The 14,875-nt window shown below is 37.3% G+C and overlaps 1 protein-coding gene across 1 annotated transcript; it reads right to left on the bottom strand.

Annotated features, from left to right (window-relative positions):
* Positions 1-351: 351 nt before the first annotated feature.
* Positions 352-12,691, bottom strand: LOC117339269. The gene is made up of 2 exons (XM_033900762.1): positions 12,628-12,691; positions 352-2,454 (listed from the first exon to the last, which is right to left on the bottom strand). Exon 2 carries the CDS (start codon positions 2,385-2,387, stop codon positions 858-860), a length of 1,530 nt encoding a protein of 509 aa, XP_033756653.1. The 5' UTR covers positions 2,388-2,454; positions 12,628-12,691; the 3' UTR covers positions 352-857.
* Positions 12,692-14,875: the final 2,184 nt, after the last annotated feature.

Raw genomic sequence — 14,875 nt, 5'->3', positions numbered from 1 at the left:
ATACCTGGTATCTTACCTGATGTTATATCGTCTTCTGTCACCGACATACAAGGTATCTTACCTGATGTTATATCGTCTTCTGTCACCGACATACCAGTTATCTTACCTGATGTATTATCGTCTTCTGTCACCGACATACCAGCTATCTTACCTGATGTTATATCGTCTTCTGTCACCGACATACCCGGTATCTTATCTGTACTTGTCAATTTAATACATATAAATGAAGATGTCATATCAATATCAATGACATACCAAGTATCTTATCAGTGACAGTTTTCCATTTTTACGAAAAGTAAAACTCGGATTTTTCTGCAGGCTTTGTATTGAAATGATAAAGAACATCATAAATTCAAAATTCAGTTTTATTTATTACATAAAAACAATGACTGATATTGACAAATGTTGGTCGACCTATTATAATTAGTTGTTTTACGTGTTTGTGGGTAAAACAGGTTTTGGACGATCCACTGGAAGAGGTAGGAAAAGTCAGGTTATACACCTCAATCAGATACAGAGATGTTGGTTTCAGGGTTGATATGAAACACCGGTATGGATTTCCAAAACCACAGCCATGTGCATTGATACATGTGCTATAATCACGGACTTAGATAAACAGACCTTAGTCCGTAATTAAAATAAAACATTGTTATTAAATCAATAATGAATATCACAAGCACATTCATATGATGAGAACAACAGTTCAGTGAAAGAAACGTGAACACATTCTAACATTGTTGACAGAATCCATCAGAGGGAAATGTCGACCATGATGATAAAATATAAAGTTAATGTTGTTTAAGTCCACTGATATAAATTGTCTGTATCCTCACTCAAGGTTAAGTCACTCAGTCACTTTAATATTTGAGGAGCTTGAGTCCCCACCCTCCTGTATCTAACTCTAAGTATGACCACAACACATCACCCTTCTGTATACCTACTACCCACTGGTGTCCTTTGTTTGTGTGAAGTGTTTTTATGTACTTCCCTGCTCCACTTATCAGTTCTATTGTGTTCCTTGTCTCGTCAGCAATAACAATATTACCCTTACTGTCATATACAACTGTAAGAGGATCAAACTTGTCTGGTGTGACCGACTTTTGTACCTGTATCCCCTCCCCCCGGGCCTCTATCCCCTCCCCCCGATAGTGCACCAGGGGCCGGAGTGTCGGGTTGTACACAATGATGTGACGCCTGTAGTTGTTTGGATCACTGACGTCCCCACTGATATGTTTACCACTCACTACAGCTATGTTACCTGTAACACCACATTGTGTAATTGACCGTACTAACCCCTCCACAATGGCTGTATGTAACACCTGACCGTCTCCTGTGTACATCACCACCTTGTACCCCTGTCTACCCCATGTACCCACCACTACCCGACCCTCCCTGGTCACACACAGACTGTATGGGAGATCCTCTGTAGTAAACCTTGTGACTGGTGTAGATGATGTAGATACTTCACCGATAGTGCTCTCACCCCAACAACAGAACCACAGACGACCTGTGGTGGGGTCCAGACTGATGTCCCTGATGTCACTGTTGTGTCGTATCGTCTGTATGACCTGACCTTTGTTGTTGATGAGATTTGCTGTGTACCAGTCACACAGCCACCAGTCACACAGCCACGCACGTCCATCAGATGTAGGACAGATCGATGTGATGGTATCCGGGTAAGAGAACTGGGCCATGAAGGTTGGACCGTCAGGAAGTGTGTACCGGAGAAGGTCAGCAGGAATTTTCAACTTCCCGAGGGCCTGTTTTAGGTGACTTTGTCTGCCCATACCTGGAGTAAAATCTGCCATGTCTATGTTAGGTGTCGGTGGGATGTCGGAATCCAGTTCCAGGATTTCTGATATCGAGTCGTACTTGAGTACAACAGTTCCTGACTGGAGAGCCTGTTTATATTCTGTTGAGAGTTCCCTCAAAGTTTTCAACCTCCTCTCCAGGTCTGTGGTATGGGTCTGAAAGAGGCCCATGTCCGTCACCTCCATCTCGTTACAAATCGACACACACTGTATGGTAATTTGATCTAGTTCGTCTTTACATTTCCCATTACTATCGATGACATTTTTACGAAGCTTTTCGTACCGAGTTTTACATGAAGCTAATTTTCTTCGAAATGAAATAATTTCCTCGTTCAATTTAGGAATATTTATGTTTTCTGAGTCATTAATGAAATCAACAATAATCTCTTGTTTTTCATTTTTGATTTTCGACAGCTCACAGAGGCTGTCGAAGTGACGTTTATGGTTTGAAAGGCTACATGTTGTGCATATTAATACATTACAAGTTTTGCACACAAAGACAACATCCTTATCTTTGTGTACATCACATTTCATTTCCCCTTTTCCCCTTACAGCTAATTGTGCGTGGTTTGCCATGGTTACAGATAGATGTGTAAATTTGTAAACAAGAGCGGTGACGGCTGTTGTAGATGTTTTGTTGTGTCTGTATAACAAAGAAATGTCAGAATTATTAACAAACATCTACATTATATAAGGTGATTATATATATATATATAATTCCTGGAAATATCAAAACGTCCGCATGGAACAGGATTTAAATCCCCAATAGGTCAGACCAAAATAAATTTCACTCTCTATCAAATAAACTTATTAAAATTAAAATCTAAATCAGAACTTCCGGTCAGGTAACGAACATGGAAATCATAATTAGTTATACGTACAAAATAATAGGTTATACGTACAAGATAGTAAGTTATATATAGAAGATAATATTTTGTAGAAGAACAAACGTACAAATTATTTTATATTGTACAGGAAGGTAACCACCGGATACTACCTGTTTTAAAATGAATGGCTATTTCCGGGGTGACAAAAGTAACAAAATAGAATGATTGTTTTAAATATGTGCTTTATGCTTGAGAAAGAGGTAAAATCAAAAACAAATACAATGTAGATTTTGACAATGTAAATACTCACAGACTAAGTCTCTTGAAGTCTTTTAAAATAAAGTCAATGTGCTCCGTTACCCAGCTCGTTGTTAAACTGATGTCCTCTGATCGACAAGGAGGACTGCCTGGTTGAAATAAGATTACGATGATAAACAATGTACGGCTAAAAGGTCAAATAACATGCAAGAGATTCAAGAGGGATCTTGGCGCCTACCATTGAATGTTCTTTGTTGGTTCTACGTAAGTCTGATAACAAGGAGAACCAACATATGAAATATAAGAGTTAAAAATAGTGATACTAAACTTCAACTGTCGGCCATTTTGTTTTCTTTATCAGATTTGAAATCAAATGAGCACAAACAAGGACAAAAAAGAACGTGATCTGAAGTTTGAGAAAAATTCTTCTCTAGGAATAGCGATAACAAAATTGAGCTAAGCGATAACAAAATTGAGCTAAAATCATCGTTAGTCGCCTGGTGGCCATTTTGTTATCTGGGTCAGAGTGGACGTACGACGGACAATTTAGGCGATTTTATTTTTTCTCCGCTTGGCTACGCTCATAAACAATTTTTGAAGTTAGAATTAGCTATTATTATTGTTCCTCAGAAAAGTAATATGGTTCAAAACGTCACCACAGGTTTTAGTAGTAATATGCCCAGTGGCACAGATGGAATGACGGACAAACACAAGGACAAAATGATCACTGTGCACTCTTCCCTCCCTATAAGTTCTTCTCGCTTTTCTACTCACCAAGTGGTCAAATGTGGTGGAGGTTCCTTTTTGTGGTTCCTTACTAAACTGATGCGGTACAATGTAGTTTCAAACTCCGGTCAACAATTAGCGTCCTCGCTGTGGGAGAAGAATACAATTTGGTAAGTTGGTGACTTAAAGTTAAGTAACTTGACAGATTGAAGGGACTTGTGAACCCATGTCATCGCAGACCTTCTTAAAATACATCGGCCGATTTAAACTATGGTTCACATTAATATGTACCACATTACACTATTTGTCTATGACATTTATCTGGTTTTGAAGGTTGAAAGTTTACCGTATAACTCTTTTTTTAATTTATACATTTAACTGGTTTTGAGTGATAAACGTGTACTGCGAATTTTGGGCTAGGACGGCTACAATACACTTGTTACTTTCTTCCAGGTCGATAAAGTTTTAAGATTTTTACCATATTTCAAACCGTCTTGTACATTAATATCCATTTTCGTAGTAAAAAGAATATCGTGATAAAATTATAGTAAGTAAGGGTATCGCGTTACAATTATGACTTCTTTGAAACCAATGAACCAATTTCAATAAAATTTGACAGAAACATACTGTGAATTATATCATCACCACCCCAGACATAAATCCAGAACGGGATTGTTTACTGGCAGACTGACGGGTCATGGATGACGTCGAGGTTTTGAATAGTCCATCGCGATGATGTTGGACTCAAAGTGATGATTTATTAAAGTACGTTAAGTATATATCAAGTGTCGGTGTCCTGTTTTCATAACGTTTTGTATAGACAAACAACACTTTAATAAACTCAAGTACCAGCTACATCCGTGCCAGCATAGCTACATGTAATCTAACTTTGCTATTGTTTACTTTCTCCGAAATATAAAATTCGTTCGGCTTTTTCCTGTTTTTCAATGATACGATCGATCTAATTTCAAACAATACGAATTACAAATAGAATGGAAGTGACATACGAAACACGCGATGAGGCTCATCAGGAATAGGTGTTAATCACGCGAGACATCTAGCAGGATTCAGACATGCGCAATACAAAATACCCTTATTCTAACATTATTTTTACACCGTATATTTATGTGCATGGGCATGCAGTGAGTGTGATTTTTATGTTGGACAAACAGCCATGTTATAACTATTACATGCCATCTTGTTATTTATTCGAGGAGCAATGTTGATCCAGTATTTTACAAATTCAAAAAGATATCTCATATACTTATTTATTATAAATGTATGTATAACAAAAAAAATACTACAGGGTAAAAAACTTAGTGAGATAAAATTCCTTATCATATCTATTAAACATGAAGAGATTTCTTTCCTTTATTTTTTTAAAAAAAAATTTGTGTGTGTGTGTGTGTTTTTATTTCGAAAACTATATTTTTTGTCATAACATCAACACCTTTTGTTTGGCAGTTTTATTATTTTGCGGAATTCTATTGATATATAGCCTCCGAAATCAATATTTCCCGGACGGTATAAAAACCAAAAGTATTGTCAAAAGAAAAGAACGAAATAAAAGCCAAAAGGTAAACCCCATTTCAATATATGTACTTACAGATATGGTCCAAGCGAGATATCTTCTGAACAGTCTTTTTCAGTTTCTGTAGCTCTGGGCGTACCGACAAAGGTGAGGCTTGTTCTAAGACTGGAAAGGCCTGATGCGTGTCTGTCTTCTGAACAACTTTGAACGCTGTGCGAGAATCACGTCGTGTCGATGGTTATAAAGGCCATATGACAACGCCTGTAAGTCCATAATGCATTGCGTCTCCGTCCAATCAGATGTGCGTGGTGCTATCACGTGATTACTTAAGTAGATGATTAGTAAGCATCTGTCGAGTGTTTGATTCGTGATAAAAGATGATTCACCAATGCTTGGAAAACGGGCTGCATGTAAGCGAACGTCGTAAATAGACCTTATGTAAACGAGTTCTTGACTTTTCAAATCCGTGAAATAAATTGAGGAATTATTGCAACTGAACTAAATATGGACTTATTGTTATATTTGGCTGACAAAGTTCGTTCATCCATAACCTCTACTCGCATGATCACTAGTTCAATAGCATATTCGATCGACGTCTTTTTTTGCATATCAAAGTGGGTTGTGTTGAGAATAATGTTAAGTTAGATTTTGATTAGTATGATTATCGCGTGTAATAACTATATATATGTACTGCGCATGTCTGATTTTTGAGATTATGCCATACCATGGCGTCCGTCGTCTGTCCGTCCGTCCATCAACCAAATTGACTTCTTCTGAACCACTGATCAGAATTTAACAAAAATTGGTAGGAAGCATCCCAAGGTTGGTGGGATTAAAATTAATACATGTTATGGGGCTGACCCCCCCAGGGGCCCTAGGGGCCAAAAAGGGTCCATTTGGCAATATTGATATAAACGACTTCTCTGGACCTTAGCAATGTATGACATTGATATTTCAGTGGTAGCATCCTCTTTATGGCTGGAATTCAAATTGATACAAATGATAGGACTGACCGACCAGGAGCCTGAGGGGCGGGGCCAAAAGGGGTCCATTTGGCAATATTGATATTTACGACTTCTTCTCTGGACCTAAGCAATGTATGACATTGATATTCTCGCTACTTTACATGAATATCTAACAACATCCCATCATGGGTCACGTCGTTGTGACCTTTCAGACGTGTGTATTTAACTTTCAGGGCGAATTGTTAATTTTTCGATGTGATCGAAGCAAAACATCTCGTCACAGCATGTATCTGAAGCAAACTATTTCCGCTTTGTGGACATGAAAATTCACTTCCAAGATTCTGGAAGTAGTCATTTGATATGCTAATCCAAAAGGTCACCCCGGCGTGACCCCTTTTGGGATGTTGTTAGATGTTCATATAACGTAGTGAGAATGACCATCTAGATTTTAATTAGATTGTTGACATTAACGACTTGTGACCTAAGCAATACACGACATTGATATTTCAGTGGTAACATCCGTAGGTGACTGGGAAAAAAAATATGGTGCCTGGGGGGGTCAAAAGTGGTTCGTTTTGCAATATTTATAGTAATGACCTGTTCTTTGGACCTCAAGGGCGGGCAAAAGGGATCAATTTTGACTGTATCGCTTTAAAGGACTTATTGCATTTTAAAAACAATTGAGTTCAAAAGATGAACACAGTCCTTATGTACAAATAAGCCGAGAGGTCTCCCCCCGCCCCCACCCCACCCCCCACCCCGAAGGGACTTAATGCATTTATTCAAACACAATGATGTTGAGTCTTGACTTCATTTCTAGGTTATATCTTTGAAGCAGTTGGGGTCTTCAACTCATAATCCTACATATACAATGTAGCATTGTTAGACAATAACAAATATAACATGAACATTATTTTGATGTTTGCTCAAATAAACCAGGTGAGCGATACAGGCCCTCTGGGCCTCTTGTTTTACTATGGAGAGTGTAAGGCTGATTTTTTCTCTGCTTTTCTCACCTTTCCTGTCTTTCTCCTAAGCAGTTGTAAGTGGAACCTACATATGTAATCTGAGATAAATTCTTCACCAAGAACTTCCGGAGAAATAATAATGTCAATAAACTCAAGATGGCTACCTGTCAGCCTTTCGGCTATTTTTATTTCCTTAATAACTCTCAAAATTGAATGAACACAACTTGGAATGTAGGGAGTCTATAAATGAAGTTTTAGAAAAATTCTTAAAACAAGGATTGTTTGTGGACGGACGGCGGACGGGAAACGGACCACAGACGGAGGACGATTTGAATAGCCAACCATCTGATGATGGTAGAATAAAAACAGGAAACAGTTGTACACTTGATTTATAGTTCGGAGAAAATGGAGAAAGGCCAAAACGGAACACAGCGATGATGACACCTGTGTAGCAGGTACTTGTGTTTATTAAAGTGCTTTATGTCCATGTACATTGTCACGGCTTCATATTCATATCGTATTAACAGATATATAATGACTACATTATATTAGATAACGTAGGCTTAATATCAAATAATATATACCATACCCGTGGTATATCAGTATGTTTTGCTGCAAAAAGTACTTTTCTTTATTTCCCATTGGAACATTAGACTGCTCCTAAGCAATTATACACTGAAAGTTCTTCTAGTTCTTTTTTACCAAATATAAAACATTTCTTCTTCTTTTTTTTTAATTTATTTTACTCTTTGACTATATGATTGTAATTCTATCGATCGTATTATTGAAAAACAGGAAAAGCTGAACACTTGATTTAATAATTCCGAGAAAGCAAACAATCGCAAACTGCGAGCACAGCGATGATAACCCGGATGTACATATTGCACGTCCTTAGTTTATCAATGTGGTGTTTGTATGTATATAACGTTATATAGGAAAACAGGACAATGACACTTGATCTATATAATATATTAATTGTAAAGTTACCAAATATATACATCGTAACCTTACATTGGCTATTCAAATCCCTGACGTCGTCCGTGATCTGTCAATCTGGTTGTAAACAATCCCTTTCTGGATTTGCGTTTCATATGATATTGTAATAATGTGATTTTATGCTCGTCCTTTCTGCAAAATAAAACGAACTTTTTGTCGCCTTATAAAATAAAAAAAGACCCTACAAAGTCATCAGGGATATCAATTGTCACGACAGGAACCCGAATAGACCTAGAATATTAAGCCTAAGTCGTCCGTCCACACGGCCTGCTGGCCACCCGTAAACAATTATTGTAATTGATATTTCTTGAGAAGTGCTGAAAGGAATTTTGTTTAACTTTATGATTATAAAGGCTTCGCTCGGTTCCTAATTGTGCAGAGTTGATTATGAGTCTGATCCAAAAAACAAAAATACCACCAGACGTCCGTCGTTGATTTTGACATTTGAAGTTTGTAACGCTTTTCCTAGTGAAGTACTGGGAGGATTTTGCTTAAACTTCAAATTAATCCGAATGTTTCAGATTTTCAAAATGCCGATAAAACACCAAAAACCTTCGGATTGACTTCAGACGTATGTTTTCTTTTGAATCTGATCAGGAAAACAAAACGAAAAAAAAAAGATTTCTTTAACAATTGAATTGATTATCAGTAATTTATCAATAGTATCCCTCTGAAATATGCTGTCCAATATCATATGCAAGACTATAAGATTTCTCGAAAAAGTAGAACATGTAATCAAATGTTTTTAAACAATTGTGTTTATCATTGTTACAAAAGCCTAATTACAAATACTCAACCTTCTGGATATCTAGTGCTGTAATTCCTATAGCACACACACATGGTGTTATTAAAACTTCACAAGTGAAACCAATTTGTCATCCATTACAAAATCAAAAAGAGTATTGAATTTAAAAATTTGTCTTTCATAATATCATCGAGATAAACAATTGTCCTACTTTTTAATATTGGTTGATCACTGCAATCAAATAAATAATGAAACTCGTCTCAAAACTTATATTTCCCCTGAGGATGCTATTCCATCTGCTGTATTCAGTTGATAATTAGGCCATGCCATGATCCAGCGTGCGCCAGTCAACGTTTTATTCAAAAATCGCTACTAGTCACGAACGACTTCACGGATTTTAACTTATTTGGTCATCTGGTAAAATTAGGCTCGAGGGGTTAGTGTTTACAGAATTGAATCAAGCCCCTCAAACATTCTAAGTCTAAAGATGTGCTGTACATACTAGGAAATTCCAATTACACATAAATGTAATATATTCTTAGTTCACTCTGGTCTTACTATCTAACAAATTTCCAGGTGCCTGTGGTCTAAATATCTAACAAATTCCCAGGTCCCTGTGGTCAAAATATCTAACAAACTCCCAGGTCCCGGTGGTCTTAATTTCTAACAATTCCAAGGTCCCTGTTGTCTTACTATCTAACAATTTCCCTGCTCCCTGTGGTCTAAATATCTAACAAATTCCCAGGTCCCTGTGGTCTAAATATATAACAAATTCCCAGGTCCCTGTGGTCTTACTATCTAACAAATTCCCAGGTCACTGTGGTCTAAATATCTTACAAATTCCCAGGTCCCTGTGGTCTAAATATCTAACAAATTCCCAGGTCCCTGTGGTCTAAATATATAACAAATTCCCAGGTCCCTGTGGTCTTACTATCTAACAAATTCCCAGGTCACTGTGGTCTAAATATCTTACAAATTCCCAGGTCCCTGTGGTCTAAATATCTAACAAATTCCCAGGTCCCTGTGGTCTTAATATCTTACAAATTCCCAGGTCCCTGTGGGTCTGAATATCTAACAAATTCCCAGGTCCCTGTGGTCTAAATATATAACAAATTCCCAGGTCCCTGTGGTCTAAATATATAACAAATTCCCAGGTCCCTGTGGCCTTACTATGTAACAAATTCCCAGGTCCCTGTGGTCTTAATATCTAACAAATCCCCAGGTCCCTGTGGTCTAAATATCTAACAAATTCCCAGGTCCCTGTGGCCTTACTATGTAACAAATTCCCAGGTCCCTGTGGTCTTAATATCTAACAAATCCCCAGGTCCCTGTGGTCTTAATATCTTACAAATTCCCAGGTCCCTGTGGCCTAAATATCTAACAAATTCCCAGGTCCCTGTGGTCTTAATATCTTACAAATTCCCAGGTCCCTGTGGTCTTAATATCTTACAAGTTCCCAGGTCCCTGTGGTCTAAATATCTTACAAATTCTTACAAATCAATAATAAATATCACTAACACATTCATATGATGGGAACAACAGTTCAGTGAAAGAAAAATGTGAACACATTCTAACATTGTTGACAGAATCCATCAGAGGGAAATGTCGACCATGATGATAAAATATAAAGTTTATGTTGTATAAGTCCACTGATATAAATTGTCTGTATCCTCACTCAAGGTTAAGTCACTCAGTCACTATAATACTTGAGGAGTTTGAGTCCCCACTCTCCTGTATCTAACTCTAAGCGTGACCACAACACATCACCCTTCTGTATACCTACTACTCCCTGTCGACCTTTGTTTGTGTGAAGTGTTTTTATGTACTTCTCTGCTCCACTTATCAGTTCTATTGTGTCCCTTGTATGGTCAGCAATAACAATATTACCCTTACTGCCATATACAACTGTAAGAGGATCAAACTTGTCTGGTGTGACCGACTTTTGTACCTGTATCCCCTCCCCCCGATAGTGGACCAGTGGCCGGAGTGTCGGGTTGTACACAATGATGTGACGCCTGTAGTTGTCTGGATCACTGACATCCCCACTGATATGTTTATAACTACTTTTAACTACAGCTATGTTACCTGTAACACCACATTGTGTTATTGACTTTACATATCCCGTCCCTAACCCCTCCACAATGTGTGTATGTAACACCTGACCGTCTACTGTGTACATCACTATCTTGTTCTCCTGACCACCATAAGTACCCACCACTACCCGACCCTCCCTGGTCACACTCAGACTGTATGGGCGACCTTCTGTAGTAAATCTTATTACTGGTTTATAAGATGTAGATAATTCACAGATAGTCTTATCCTCCCAACAACAGAACCACAGACGACGTGTGTTGGGGTCCAGACTGATGTCCTGTATGTTACATCTGTGTCGTATCGTCTGTATGACCTGACCTTGGTTGTTGATGAGATTTACTTTGTTGGAGTCACAGTCACACAGCCACGCACGTCCATCAGATGTAGGACAGACCGATGTGATGTCATCCGGGTATGGGAACTGGGACATGACAGTTGGAATGTCCGGTGTGTACGGACTGTCAGGAAGTGTGTACCGGAGAAGGTCAGCAGGAATTTTCAACTTCCCGAGGGCCTGTTTCAGGTGACGTTGTCTGCCCATACCTGGAGTAAAATCTGCCATGTCTATGTTAGGTGTCGGTGGGATGTCGGAATCAAGTTCCAGGATTTCTGATATCGAGTCGTACCTGAGTACAACAGTTCCTGACTGGAGAGCCTGTTTATATTCTGTTGAGAGTTCCCTCAAAGTTTTCAACCTCCTCTCCAGGTCTGTGGTATGGGTCTGAAAGAGGCCCATGTCCGTCACCTCCATCTCGTTACAAATCGACACACACTGTATGGTAATTTGATCTAGTTCGTCTTTACATTTCCCATTACTATCGATGACATTTTTACGAAGCTTTTCGTACCGAGTTTTACATGAAGCTAATTTTCTTCGAAATGAAGTAATTTCCTCGTTCAATTTAGGAATTTTTACCTTTTCTGAGTCATTAATGAAATCAACAATAATCTCTTGGTTTTCATTTTTGATTTTCAACAGCTCACAGAGGCTGTCGAAGTGACGTTTATGGTTTGAAAGGCTACATGTTGTGCATATTAATACATTACAAGTTTTGCACACAAACACAACATCCTTATCTCTGTGTACATCGCATTTTATTCCCCCCTTTCCCCTTACAGCTAATTGTGCGCGGTTTGCCATGGTTACAGATAGATGTGTGAATTTGTAAACAAGAGAGGTGACGGCTGTTGTAGATGCTTTGTTGTGTCTGTATAACAAAGAAATGTCAGAATTATTAACAAACATCTACATTATATAAGGTGATGATATATATATATATATATAATGCCTGGAAATATCAAAACGTCCGCATGGAACAGGATTTAAATCCCCAATAGGTCAGACCAAAATAAATTTCACTCTCTATCAAATAAACTTATTAAAATTAAAATCTAAATCAGAACTTCCGGTCAGGTAACGAACATGGAAATCATAACTAGTTATACGTACAAAATAATAGGTTATACGTACAAGATAGTAAGTTATATATAGAAGATAATATGTTGTAGAAGAACAAACGTACAAATTATTTTATATTGTACAGGAAGGTAACCACCGGATACTACCTGTTTTAAAATGAATGACTATTTCCGGGGTGACAAAAGTAACAAAATAGAATGATTGTTTTAAATATGTGCTTTATGCTTGAGAAAGAGGTAAAATCAAAAACAAATACAATGTAGATTTTGACAATGTAAATACTCACAGACTAAGTCTATTGAAGTCTTTTAAAATAAAGTCAATGTGCTCCGTTACCCAGCTCGTTGTTAAACTGATGTCCTCTGATCGACAAGGACTGCCTGGTTGAAATAAGATTACGATAATAAACAATTTACGGCTAAAAGGTCAAATAACATGCAAGAGATTCAAGAGGGATCTTGGCGCCCACCATTGAATGTTCTTTGTTGGTTCTACGTAAGTCTGATAACAAGGAGAACCAACATATGAAATATAAGAGTTAAAAATAGTGATACTAAACTTCAACTGTCCGCCATTTTGTTTTCTTTATCAGATTTGAAATCAAATGAGCACAAACAAGCACAAAAGAGAACGTGATGTGAAGTTTGAGAAAAATACTTTTCTAGGAATAGCGATAACAAAATTGAGCTAAAATCATCGTTAGTCGCCTGGTGGCCATTTTGTTATCTGGGTCAGAGTGGACGTACGACGGACAATTTAGGCGATTTTATTTTTTCTCCGCTTGGCTACGCTCATAAACAATTTTTGAAGTTAGAATTAGCTATTATTATTGTTCCCCAGAAAAGTAATATGGGTCATAATGTCACCACAGGTTTTAATAGTAATTTGACCAGTGGCACAGACGGAATGACGGACAAACACAAGGACAAAATGATCACTGTGCACTCTTCCCTCCCTATAAGTTCTTCTCACTTTTCTACTCACCAAGTGGTCAAATTTGGTGGAGGTTCCTTTTTGTGGTTCCTTACTAAACTGATGCGGTACAATGTAGTTTCAAACTCCGGTCAACAATTAGCGTCCTCGCTGTGGGAGAAGAATACCATTTGGTAAGTTGGTGACTTAAAGTTAAGTAGCTTGACAGATTGAAGGGACTTGTGAACCCATGTCATCGCAGACCTTCTTAAAATACATTGGCCGATTTAAACTATGGTTCACATTAATATGTACCACATTACACTATTTGTCTATGACATTTATCTGGTTTTGAAGGTTGAAAGTTTACCGTATAACTCTTTTTTTAATTTATGGATTTAACTGGTTTTGAGTGATAAACATGTACTGCGAATTTTGGGCTAGGACGGCTACAATACACTTGTTACTTTCTTCCAGGTCGATAAAGTTTTAAAATTTTTACCATATTTCAAACCGTCTTGTACATTATTATCCATTTTCGTAGTAAAAAGAATATCGTGATAAAAGGTATAGTAAGTAAGTGTATCGCGTTACAATTATGACTTCTTTGAAACCAATGAACCAATTTCAATAAAAATTGACAGAAACATACTGTGAATTATATGATCACCACCCCAGACATAAATCCAGAACGGGATTGTTTACTGGCAGACTGACGGGTCACGGATGACGTCGAGGTTTTGACTAGTCCATCGCGATGATGTTGGACTCAAAGTGATGATTTATTAAAGTACGTTAAGTATATATCAAGTGTCGGTGTCCTGTTTTCATAACGTTATGTATAGACAAACAACACTTTAATAAACTCAAGTACCAGCTACATCCGTGCCAGCATAGCTACATGTACTCTAACTTTGCTATTGTTTACTTTCTCCGAAATATAAAATTCGTTCGGCTTTTTCCTGTTTTTCAATGATACGATCGATCTAATTTCAAACAATACGAATTACAAATAGAACGGAAGTGACGTACGAAACACGCGATGAGGCTTATCAGGAATAGGTGTCAATCACGCGAGACATATAGCAGGATTCAGACATGCGCAATATCAAATACCCTTATTCTAACATTATTTTTACACAGTATATTTATGTGCATGGACAGTGAGTGTGAATTACATGCCATGTTGTTATTTATTCGCGGAGCAATGTTGATCCAGTATTTTACAAAATTCAATAAGATATCTTATATACTTAATAAGAGATCTTATATAAAATATAAGATATCTTATAATATAATTTTAAGATATCTCATATAATTTTCTTTATACATGTATGTATAACAAAAAAAATACTATAGGGTAAAAAACTTAGTGAGATAAAATTCCTTATCATATCTATTAAACATGAAGAGATTTTGTTTTTCTTTTCTTTTTTTTTTAAATTTTTTGTGTGTGTGTGTTTTTTTTATTTCGAAAACTATAATTTTTGTCATAACATATACACCTTTTGTTTGGCAGTTTTCTTATTTTGCGGAATTCTACTGATTTATAGCATCCGAAATCAACATTTCCCGGACGGTATAAAAACCAAAAGTATTGTCAAAATAAAAGAAAGAAAAAG

Source organism: Pecten maximus, chromosome 1 (assembly GCF_902652985.1).
Source record: "Pecten maximus chromosome 1, xPecMax1.1, whole genome shotgun sequence".
In the NCBI taxonomy this organism is placed as follows: Eukaryota; Metazoa; Mollusca; class Bivalvia; order Pectinida; family Pectinidae; genus Pecten; species Pecten maximus.
Note: the sequence above shows the minus strand (reverse complement) of the source record. Positions and strands in the feature narration are given on the sequence as shown.

Excerpts from the sequence above, each read along its gene's own strand:
- LOC117339269 (XM_033900762.1), bottom strand. The coding sequence starts at position 2,387 with ATGGCAAACCACGCACAATTAGCTGTAAGGGGAAAAGGGGAAATGAAA.